Below are 12154 nucleotides of genomic sequence, written 5' to 3'. Positions count from 1 at the left end.
GAGTGAGGGAGAATTGCACCCACATTTTGCTGGGAGATAAAAAAAACCCAAACAAACCAAAAAAACCCCAATAGTCATGGACTTCAGTGGAGGGGAGCTTGCCCCAAAGCCTTCAGTACCATGCCCACAGGCAGAGTGGGAGGAGGACACCAGGATGTTCCCAAAGGAGGACACCATCCTGACATTATCACTAGGCTGAGGCAGAGCCTGCAGCAAGGGATGGGCTCGTGCTGCAGGAAATCCCCAGGCAAGCCCTGGGTGGGCCATGCTTGGCCACAGTGTCCCCTGCAGGCAGCGTCGATGGGACATTATCAATATTAACGTCTGTCTGCCACCGGTACGGTGCCCTGAGGCCACAGCCGTCTCCATAGCACTACGTGATGGTAGATCACCGATGCTTCGCCCTCCCACGGGTGTCTCTCCTAATAGATGTCCTCCCACAGGTGCCACCTTCAGAGCAGCACCCAGAGGTCCCTCCGTTCTCAGCAAGAGCAGAGACATAAGTCCACTCTCCGTCATTGTGTTTGGGAGCTTGTGAGCCCAAGCGTGTGTGAGATGAGCCTTTCCCCGCGCACCTCTCCTGCGGTGGCAATGCCACGGGACTGGGCTGGCCCTGGGGGATTTGCAGCCCAATGGTGGCTCTAGCTCTTAGCTGTGTAGAAAGTCTGGAGAGTGCAAAAAAAGGAGGAAAGAAAAATCACCTGGCGTTTTAGGTTGGTTGTGCAACCACCACTCTGTACCTGCTCACGTTCTCTCTTAGCTTTATTGCCCCTTTGGTTTTGAATCTCAAATGCCATAAACAAGCCGTACTGCAAGAATGAACACCTGAGAGGGAAGGATGCAAACTGACTGCAGAAACCCTGATCTAGCTGGAGATGCAACCTGATCTAGCTGGAGATGCAGAAAACCTGATCTGGTTGGAGATGTCCCTGCTCCTTGCAGGGGGGTTGGACTGGATGGGCTTTAAAGGTCCCTTCCCACCCAAAACTATTTTAAAACCAGCATATGCAGCTGTTACTACTGTATTTCAGTAGTTAGAAGGCAGCAGCTCCAGCATCCTGTTCCTCCAGACCATTCATGGTCCACAGGCTGCAGAACAGGTGAACAATTTGGAAGTTACCCTTTGACTTGGGGTAGCTCAGTTGATTAATCTAAAGACAAACACCCTCCCCTCCAGAAAAACAAACAAACAAACAACTTACATGTGATTTCCAGAAGGAAAATCCATTCTACCTCCTTCCCTGGACCTCAAGAGAAAGTCAGACCCAGCATTGCTTCCCAGTCAGCCACCAAAAATTGGAGCAGTTGTCACCAGAGCCACTTTCAAAAATCAGTTTCTAAGAAACTAGGGTTTAAGAACAGAGCAAGCAGCACATCAGCCCACAGTGCAAGAAGGAGATGAGTCTCCTCCCACCATAGAAGGTGCTTTTGTCCCTGAAGGCCCCACCCCAGCTCAAGTGTTTCAAATCCCATTGATTTTCAGCTGTGACTGGTGCTGCCTACGCCAGGTGCCTCAGCTGGGAACACTCACTCCACAGAAAGTCACTTCTCGCCATGAAAAAACCAACCGTAAAAATATTGCGTTAGAAGCGAAGTAGATTTGGAGCTTCATGACGTTGCTGTGATGCACGTTGAGGAGTTGTTGGCAGCAGGCGCGTCTTTGGCGCAGTCCTGCCAGATCCCCAAAAATCACACTGCTAGGAGCATCGGCACCCCCCCTCACCACCCCCACCACTAGTTATTTTTATCCTGAGATGTTTCGGGTCTGCCTTTAGTTCTGGCTGGTTTTCCAAAAATGGGACCTCTCTTTGTGGTGCCTTTCATCTCAGATCAAAGCGGATTAGGAAAAAGAGAGAAAATCCCTGCCAGAAAGAAACCTTTTTCTCCAAAATGCATTTTTAGGAGTGTTTCGGGATTGATAGCTCCTCATCTTAAAAGATGTCCTTCATTTTGGGGCTGCTTTACTTGCCCAGGGGAATCTGAGACGGGACCTCTTCGGTGTGAGGCTGGGTTGACGCTGGAGCATTGCTGGCACTTTCCTCGCCCGCCTTCTGCATTCGGCAGCAGCGTTGCAGCTCCTCACCAACACAAGTGCCTTTTCGGGTCGTCTCCGCTGAGCATCCGAGGAGCGAGTGGTCTCACCGAGCTGGGGAAGGGCAGGGCGTTTCCGAGCGTTTCTGGTGCTCAGCCTGTCCTCACCTGGGTGGAAACCCGGACCTGCCCAGACCCCCAGGAACCCGCTGGGATTCCTCCTTCCCTGTGCAGGGGGTTTTACACCCCTGGCCGTGCAGGGGTAGTTTTGGGAGCATCTTTCACTCCCACCTTGGCCAACCCAAGGAAAAGTTGTGCAGGGATGGCAAGGCTGTGCGGAGGGGACAAAAACCCAGTCACCACTTAATGGTGGGATGTGCTGGTGGGTTTGCTCCCACCGCCGTGGGACAGGCATTCAGGCTGGAGAGCCTTCCTCCTCCTCCTCCTCCTCCTCCTCCTCCTCCTGCTCCAGCTGAGGGCTGCTGGGGCAACACCAGCTGCTGTGGCGGGACAGGAGCCATCGCACCAACGGGTTTCCGTCACGAGTAGGAGCACGAGTGCCTCTGGGTGAGAATCCAGAGGATCCTCCTAAAATAGCGCCTCCACGGGCGGCCAGCTCGCACCAAGCATTTTCAAAACAGTTTTCTCTCCTTTTGGCACCGGCCGTTCATCCGTGGAGCCTGGAACCAAGGCTGGGGCTGGTCTTTATGGAGGTGGGCTCCAGCTCTGCAGCGGTGGCACGGCGGGGACAGGGAGGTGCCAGCCTGGCGGGCACCGTGCAGTTGGGGTGCTCAGCGTCGGTGAGGCTGCCCCAATGCAAAAGGCTCATTTTTTTTTAACACCGGCAGAAGTATTACCCGTGTTTCCTTCAACCTGCCGCTCGATAGAAGCAGCTGACGGGAGACGGGCGTCTCTCCCACGGGAGGACGGCCCGTTACAGGCCATAACTCCATTTCTATTATGAGGTAGTTGATGTTAAAAAAGAAGATGTTCACTGTCCAACGGGGTCTTTTAACCACGTGCACTTAGTCCATAGGTGAGTAGATGTTGCTGCTTGTATCTTATCTGCCGTTCCCAGTTGCTACCCGTGAACCAGTGTATTTCCCCCCAGTGTTGTGGGTTCTGCCTGTCGTGACACGGTGACGGAAAGGTAGGGACTGCGTCGGTCACAACGCGAGCTTTCTTCTGTACAGTGTGGAGAGGAAACCTGGAACCATCTGAAGCACCACTTGTAACTGCATTTGTTCCCCAAAAATGTCATCTTAATCCCAAACTGTTGACACTTTATGCATGTGCTGATTAAAAAAAAAATATATATAATAAAGATTTTAAGAGGTTAAAGTAGATTTGCATTTGGGTTTTTGTCAGTTTGGCCTCACTGGGTGCCTTTGCTGTGAGCGATCAGCCCTGTGATGCTCCCTTCCCTATCAGAGGCCAGGGCACAGAAGCGGCAGCGGAAAGCTGTGATATCTCCACAACCCTTCGTTTGGAGAAACCAGCCCTCCAAGATCAACTCATCCCCATGGATATTTAATCCCTGACCATCAGAGGATGGCTTGCTGATGGAAAAGTCTCCATGCTTTCGCGTGGAGGCTCTGAGGAGCCGTTCCTTCCTGACCCATACGGTCAATGGCTCGAGATGTTCTTCTCATCGTGATCCCAGTGGAGACACAGACCCCAGGTGAGGGAAAGCAGAAACCCGCGCTGGGCTCGCTTCAGCTGAAATAAAACCACGGACACGCAGCGTATGGCACATAGCTGGGACAGGAGCCCAGATCTTCAAATATTTTAATTTTACCCCCCCCTATTTTTTAATATCCTCTTGACAAATCACTTTAACAGTTGTATTTACAGTAATAAAAATAAATTACTCTTACAGATGAATGTATAATATTTTACACAATAGAGTTACAGTGCAATAACAGCATCGATTTTTTTTCACTCGTTCATAAAGTGCATCGAAGGGGCTCGACTTAACCACAGCTGGACGATAACTGTACATTGTTCTTTGAGATCAACTTTCCCGGTCAAGTTAAACGGCTAATGAAAACACTTACGCCAAAACAAGCCGCTGTTTTAATTGCTCAAAACAGCCTCGCCCCTGGGAAAGCAGATGGGGTGGGAGACAGGTTTGGGGATGGGGATGATGGACCCCCACTCTGTCCGGCTGCGCCACCAACGGCGACGCCAACGGACGCTGCCCGAAGGCCGGCCGGGCTGACACAGGTTTCAGGGCCTCGGGAGGGCGGCTGCAGGGCCGCGCTGGCGACCACAGAGTGGGATCTGGCCCTGGGCCACCCCAACCTAGTTGAGTCGCTTGTTGGGCTTGGCCACCAGAAACTCATCCCCTCTCAGGCAAGGAAGAGCTTTTCCTGGGATGTGCCAGATGTTTTCCAGCTCCCAGACCCTGCCATAAAGTCGTAAACCTGCACTTGGGATTCTGGTGCTTACTGTGCTCAAATTGTGGAGGAATAACCTTGGTTTAGACACAATTAGGCCAGACATCATGTGGAATTTGTGAAGGCAATTATTACCGTTGGAGCTGGAGACAATTTATTCGCGTCCTTCAAAGTCAGGGACAAAAGAGGTTTAGCCCATCCATTCTGATTTGGGTTTTCTCTACCAAAACCCCATTTTATCTCCATAACGCTCTGTATTGTGGAGTTTTCCAATGGGAATGGGAAAGCTCCGTTCCCGGGGTTGTGAGAAGAGTGGGAAGGGCAGCAGTAAGCAACCGCATGGTTAACACAAACATGGTACGAATGGTACAGGAGATGCCATCAGCGTGACCGCCTCACCCAGAGAAAAGTTGGCACGTGAGGAAAGGAGTTACAAGGAAATACCATGTGCATTGAACGATTATTCCTGACAATTAAAAGCGAACTGTTAATTGATTGATAACAGTTAAGTGAGTCGGTCAACACACACCAATACAAGTGATCGCCAAGATCAATGGCTTTTTAGAGACCTCCCCACCCCAAATTTGATGAGGTGCTTCGTCACCCGCTGAGAACAGTAATGGTTTCTCGGGTTTTTATTCAAAGTCCAATTAAAACTCTGTGTTTGAGATGAAGAAACTGCGGCTGCCACAGCAGGACTGAGATCCCGGAGATATCTACTGCCGGTTACTGAGATGAAGTTGGCTCAAAAGGGACCTTTTCCTGCTCAAAGGCCCAAACTGAACAAAATGGAAAGGAAAAAAACCTAAGCAACATTGTTGGCAGAATCTATACATTTCACTATCTTTTTTTTTTTTTCAATTTCTCAGTTGAAACACGCTGGGACAGGGACAAGGGCTTGTTGTAAAGGCACAACTCACGCTCACCCCTAGCACATCTCCAGGAACCCCAGGGCGCTGGTGCAGCGGTGGCCACGTCCCGCCCAACGCTGGCCCTGGCCTTTGCGCAGCATTTTCCAGGGACCTTTTCTTTCTTTCTCCTCCTTGCCCTTTCCCCATCCCCTCTGCTAACCAACCACCGTCACAGAGAGCATTTCATACCTGTCTTCTGCTTGCCACCAACTCATGGTAGGAAAGCCAAAGGAAAGCAAAAATGTGAAAACAAATCAACCAAATAGGCAGCAGATTCATTTCCCTGGCTACACCGATTTCTGCCACGGGGTTGGGGCCGAGTAGATACCTCGTGTGACTGCTCAGGACAATTTTCTGCTTGTTCCTGCTGCTGTAAATCCAGACCAGCTCCTGCAGGGTCCAGAAGTGATGTGAGTTTAAAGGGGGCCAGGCTCTGCCCCCTTCATCTTTTAGCAAAATCTGTTTACACAGCTCAGTTTTTGAAGGTACAATGGCAAGATCTGGGCCGTTCCCCAGGGTGAGGACACGGCGCTCTTCCCAACTAGACGCCAACCAGCCCTCCCCAAGCAGGTCCGGTTTCCAGCCGGAGCGGCCACAGAGGCTCCGTGGAAATCGAAAGACACCTGCAAATTTCCACCAGCTAAAGACCTTGTGCTTCACAGAAGTCCTGCTATCCCCTTGTATCTCATCTGAAACGCACGATAATTAAATCAACGGCTTTTATGGACCTCAACTTTTCTAATGACTTGTGACATAGGAACCCCAGCTGGAGAGGCCTTCCAATACATTCAATACCAGAAAATGGAGAGCGATGGGCCGTACCCTGCTTGCTCTGTGTCCTCATGATGCCCAGGAGCCAGACAGGGGCTGCTTGGCTCTTTTCACCACATTCCCAGATGTTTTGGACACACGGAGGATTCACTGTGCTGGAAAACCCTTTCCATTTTCCTGTGCTCCTCTTACCCTTGGTGCCCCATCCAGATGTGACACCGTTACATCCATGGGAGCTGCTCCTTGTTCTTCAGAGGAGATTTCTCGAGACATTTCCTGAAGCCTACCAAGTGTTTGTAACACCTTCCATGGCTGCCTTTAACGGCCTCCGAGAGAGCAGTCCTGGACCATCACTTGAAAAAATATCAGCATCTTGTACTAAACGTGAGACCGGAGCTCAGGCGGCAGAGTTTGCCTTCCACAAAGCTGCTGTGAATGTTTTTGGGCAAGAACCAAGCATTTCAGTGAGGGCACCTCCACCTCCCCTCTGACTCAGCTGGCTGGTAGGGACTCAGCTTTAGCTCCTCGCATCCCAAACCTCCCACTGCTGCGAAGGGCCACGGGGGAAAATGATTTTCCGATGACCCATGCACGCCTTTGTCAAAGCTGATCAACGGGTCCCTCAGCTGAGACACGTTTGAGGTGTACAATCGAACCCTACAAAGAACACGGTTAAAAACTTCATCAATTGATTGACAAGCCAAGAAAAGGTAACTTTTTCCACGTCGAAGTTTCTCTAGAGCTGGTTAGGTGCTACTACATTTCATGTAAAGTTACAAAATGTAACTGTTCCTCCTGCCCAGAGGAACAAACACTCTCTTCTAGATAGGGCCGGAGAAAAACGGTTCAAAATCCTCACGATGTTTCGAAAACGGGTTAAACTAACTCTGTCGTGAGTGTTTGCAATGAGGAGCTGCAGGGACCTGGCTGTGCTTACAGAAACCGGAAGAAATAAAATGAGCAAAGTGTTTCTATGCATATAAGACTCTTTCTTTTAGAGATATAGATTTACTTTTAAATGTATGCTGATTCAGCATTGTGCCTACTGCCCACTGCCCAAGGTATTCAAAGGAACAGAAATTTAAAAAAATAGAGACTGGCCACCTGTCAGAGGCAGACACCAAGCCCAAGCCCCGGGCACGCTTTGGAGGTTCATCGCTTTCTCATGTGCTCTCAGCTCGGAGAATTCATTGTGCAGCTCCGGAGAGAGAATACCCTTGTGCCTTTATCCACACAAAGTAGCTTCCTACCCGCTACGGCCTCACGAAGCAAGAAAATTTCCATTTTCCACCCAACCACGGTGTATGCACCTGCCGAAGCAGGGCATTTTGGATGCTGGAGATCATGGCACCTTTCTCTAAAAGAGGTCAACGTCTTTGGGACACCAGGCTCAGCTGGCGGGAATTCCCGTGCCGGGAATTCCTGCACCCACCACCTTTCCCCCGAGCCGCCCTGGGTGTTTTCCCGCAAGCTCTGCCATCTCTCTGAAGGATGCTCCGGTTTCTTGCTTGTTTTTTTTTCAAGCAAACGTGCTATTCTACTTCTCGGCCAAAAAACAAAAAAAGCACGAGGTCAAGGACACTTCACCACAGTCTCACTAATGCCACACAGCACGCGCCACAGGAGAGGGACGTGAGGGCACCGTAGCTTTGCTAACGAAGCAAATTAAACCGGTAGCATCCGGAATAACGCGTGTGACTACAGAGGGGACCCCCGCAAGCCTGGACCTGTCTTTGGATGAACCCCCCCAACCCCAGGCCATGTGAAAGCTCGGTGTGGAAGGGAGCGCAGCCAGGGGAGCGCGACACCCCAAACCGGGCAGGAGAGCCCTTCCTCAGCCTCCCGGAGCCCCCGCTGCCCTCGCCACCTCCACGCCACCAGCCCCCAACCTGCCCACTGCCGCCTGTTTTTTGGAGGGGGTGAATGGATTCCCCAGGTACCCCCATCCCCGCGACAGCCCAAAATGACACCCATACCCTAAAGTGCCTTTTGCCCCCTCAGGTTCTCAAACGCCATAGAAACAGAGGCATCGTGTCCCATTCCCCCCCAGGTCCCCTCCATCCCTGTTACCCCCCCCCGAACTCCCTGTGCTCCCCCCCACCCCATTATTGCATAGCATTGCAAGACCTGATTTTGGGGGCGGGGGGGGCAGGTTACCCACCCCACACAACCGCCCCACACGTGGGGACCAGCCCCTCCGTGTGGGGACCCGATACCTCCCCCCGCCCCCCGTGGCCTTCCCGGTGGCTGCCACTTGTGGGATGTGGCCCCCGGGGGGGGGGAAGCCACCCGGCCAGGGCGGGCAAGCCCGCTGCTCCCCTGGCTCCTTACCCCGAGAGGAGACAAACGCCGTCGTACGGAGAGCCTTTTTTTTTCCTTTTCTTGTCTTTTTTTTTTTTTTTGGTGTTTTGTGTTTTTAAATAAAAAATAAAATGTGTAAGAAAATAACATTTCTAAAGGAAACCATTATCATTCTTCTCTCTCTCTCTTTCTTTCCCCCTTCTTTTTCCCTTTTTTTTTTTTCTCTTTTTTGGCCATCTTTTCATGGAACAAGATGTGCTGGCCGGAGGGGGTTTCCTCCCAGTGGGAAACAATAACGGCGGAGGGGAAAAGGAGGAGGAGGAGGAGGAGGAGAGCAAGGGGAGCGCGTCTCGCTCCGCGCTCAGTCCTCACACGTCGCTGGATGTCCTTGGTCTGGAGGAGAAGGTGGAAGGGACGCATCCGCAGCAGGCCAGCCAGAGGGATTTCTGGATGTCCGGGTTCCGGAAGGCGTAGATGATGGGGTTGATGAGGGAGTTGCAGGTGGCGGGCAGCGCCAGCGAGTAGGTGTAGACGGCGGGGTAGCTGGAATCGGCCACCAAGGAGTAGATGGCGAAGGGGATCCAGCACAGGGCGAAGGTGCCGAGGATGAGGGACAGGGTGGAGAGGCCTTTGCGGGTGGAGGTGGCCTGGGCCGTGGCGATGAACTGATGCTGCACGGCGATCTGCTGGGCGTGCCGGAAGGCGATCTTACAGATCTGCAGGTAGAGCTGCATCATGAGGGCGAAGAGGAGGAGGAAGGTGACGGCCAGCACGGCCGCGTTGTCCTTGGTGACGGGCCGCAGGACGCTGCAGGCGCTCTGGTCCCGCAGGCAGTTCCACCCCAGGAGGGGCAGCAGCCCCACGCCCAGGCACAGCGCCCACATCAGCAGCACCATGGCGCAGGTGAAGCCCAGCGTGCGCTCGCTGTGGTAGGTGAGCGCGTTGTAGAGCGACAGGTAGCGGTCCACCGTGATGGCCAAGAGGCTGCAGACGGAGGCCGAGAAGGCGGCCACCAGCAACCCCGCCGCCCCCAGCTCCGCCGCCTCGCTGGGAGGCCGCAGCAGGTACCGCACGCCGAAATTGGCCACCAGCCCCAAACCGGCCAGCAGATCGGCCAGGGCCAGGCTACCGATCAGCAGGAACATGGGAGCCCGCAGGCTGGGGGTGTAGAAGAGCACGGCCAGCACCAGCGCGTTCTCCCCCGCCACCGCCGTCCCCGTGGCGCAGAGGGCGATGTCCCAGGGGCTCACGGCCCCCCCGGGCCCCCCGGCCCCGCCGCCGCCCTCCGGGGGCCAAGCGCTGGGCTCCGAGGCGTTGCCGAGAGCCGGGAGCCGCTGCTGCTGCTGCTGCTGCTGCTGGGGATGCGGCTGAGGCGGCTGCCACGGCTCCCCCATGGCGGCGGGGCCCTGCAGCATCGCTGGGGAGAGAGAGGGAGAGGGAGGGGGTGAGGGGGGGCAGCGGGCTGCCGCCAGCCCCCCGCCCAGCCCGGCACCGAGCCCCGCACCGAGCCCCGCACCGAGCCCGAGGACCCCCGCATCAAGCCGAGGACCCCCGCATCAAGCCCAGGGACCCCCGCACCGAGCACAGGGAGCCCCGCATCGAGCACAGAGACCCTGCACCGAGCCCCGCACCGAGCCCGAGGACCCCCACATCGAGCACAGAAACCCCGCACCCAGCCCCGCGTCGAGCCCGGGGACCCTGCACCCAGCCCCGCATCGAGCCCGGTGAGCCCCCCGATCGAGCACATGGACCCTGCACCGAGCCCCGCATCGAGCCCAGGGTCTCCGCACCGAGCCCCGCATCGAGCCCGGGGAGCCCTGCACCGAGCACAGGGACCCCGCACCAAGCTCCGCATCGAGCCCGGGGACCCCGAACCAAACCCCCCACCGGGCCCCGCATCGGGTTCCGGGGACACTCGCCCCACCTCGAACCCCAGGATACCCAGCGCCGAGCCCCGCATCCATCCCGGAGAGCCGAGCGCCGAGCGCCGCACCGAGCCCGGGGACCCCCGCATGGGGCACAAGGACCCTGCGTCCAGCCCCGCATCGAGCCCGGTGAGCCCCCCGTGAAGCACAGGGACCCCGCACCGAGCCCCGCACCGGGTTCCGGGGACCCCCGCCCCGCCCCAAGCCCCAGGATACCCCGCACCGAGCCCCCTCCCGCCCACCGCATCCCCCTCTGCCTCCCCACATCCCGACTGCAGCTTCCCCGGGAACTAACACCCCCTCCCGCCCCCGGTGCGGGGTGTGCCGTTACCCCCCGCTTTGCCCCCCACGCACCCCTCGCCGCTAGCTCCTGCTCCTCCCGGCGGGCTGAGGCCGGACACAACTCAGCTCCCCGATGCTGCCACCGGCCTCCATGCCCCGCACGCCCGGCTGCCGGTGAAAGCAGGGTGCCAGCCGCCCCATTCCCCCTTCCCAGGGGCACCGCTACCTTTTGGTGCCTATTTATAGCCCAAAGCCCCCCCGCCCCCCCTGCTCCCTGCAGCCCTTTTCTTTTTTTTGCGTGCGGCGAGTAAAAATAAATACTATTAATAGGCCAGCCCTCGCCTCTATGCGGAGCTGCTGATGAAAGGAGACGGCAGCGGCAAGGGAGAGCTTGCGTTAACTTTCTCCTTTCTCCATCCCTTCCCTTCCTTTGGGAAAAAATAGCAAAAAAAAAAAAAAAAAAAACAAACCAAACCCCAAACTGCTGCAAGATGCTCGCAGCCGGCTGCAAACAACTGCAAGATGCTGCCCTGCTCGGCGCGGTTCCCCTCGCTGGGTGAATCCTTCCCCCTCCCCATCCCGAGGTGTGAAGGTCAGGGGGGCTCTGCCCGCACCCCGGACCCCGCCGTCGCCCCGTCCCGCGTGCAGCCGCCACCGCCCAGGGTCGTCATTTTACCTGGCTTTAACGCTCTGAGATCAGCTCGCTTCTCTCCTTTTTTTTTTTTTTTTTTTTTTTTATTATTATTTTTTATCTTTTTTCCCTTCCCAGTCCTCCCAGTCCTTGGTGTTACACCTCATTCCTCGGCGAGCGTCGCTAATAGCGTTGGCAGAAAGCTGGCATCCACTCGCGCTTAATATTCCTGCCCCATTGGATCTGCTGATAAATCTCAACTCTGACGTCAAAGTCTTCGCCGAGATTCATGATCCAAGTCTGTGAATCAGAGCCGCCGTGATCAGAATAACAAGAAGGCTGACTCCCCGCGCCGCCGCCGCGTCCGCGCCCGCCGGCCCCCCACGCGCGCACCCCTGCGCCCAGCCCCGCCGTTCGTTCAGCCGCTCGCCCGCCGCACCTCGGGGTCCCTGCGCGCGCCCGCCCGCCCGTCGGGGATGCTCATCCAGTGTGGCCCAAGGACATTGATCACCCTGCACGTGGCGGCCGGGGGGGTTCTTTTGGGGGGCCGATGGAGCCTGCTCCACGGGAGACACCGCACCCCACGGATTTCGCCCGACACGGGTGGAAAAGCTGGGATGAGGAGGATCAACGTCTGGGAGCGTGGTGTGGGCACCCACCCTCCCGCGTGGGGGGACCCTCCGTCCCCCTCCCGGCACCGCGGCACCCACCCACCCCCAAGGCTTCCTTCCCGACTCTTTGGGAAAAGACGGAGCAAATCCCAAGGGCAGGATGATTTTTCCCGCCGCGAACGGCTCCGTGATTCAAGGAGGGAGCAGGATCTTCACAGCGGGGACGCTCAGCTCCCGTGTCGGCGGTTTTTTCGGCTGCACCCTCTCCCCCATTTCCTACTGGTTTCATAAC

The 12154-nt window shown here is 55.8% G+C and overlaps 1 protein-coding gene across 1 annotated transcript; it reads right to left on the bottom strand.

Moving 5' to 3' along the window:
• Positions 1-8327: 8327 nt before the first annotated feature.
• On the bottom strand, positions 8328-11430 carry LOC104482044 (G protein-coupled receptor 12-like). The gene is made up of 2 exons (XM_086756071.1): positions 11297-11430; positions 8328-9830 (listed from the first exon to the last, which is right to left on the bottom strand). Exon 2 carries the CDS (start codon positions 9826-9828, stop codon positions 8782-8784), a length of 1047 nt encoding a protein of 348 aa, XP_086612197.1. The 5' UTR covers positions 9829-9830; positions 11297-11430; the 3' UTR covers positions 8328-8781.
• Positions 11431-12154: the final 724 nt, after the last annotated feature.

This window comes from Chlamydotis macqueenii, chromosome 11 (genome assembly GCF_036417535.1).
Source record: "Chlamydotis macqueenii isolate bChlMac1 chromosome 11, bChlMac1.mat, whole genome shotgun sequence".
NCBI classification, from domain to species: domain Eukaryota; kingdom Metazoa; phylum Chordata; class Aves; order Otidiformes; family Otididae; genus Chlamydotis; species Chlamydotis macqueenii.
Note: the sequence above shows the minus strand (reverse complement) of the source record. Positions and strands in the feature narration are given on the sequence as shown.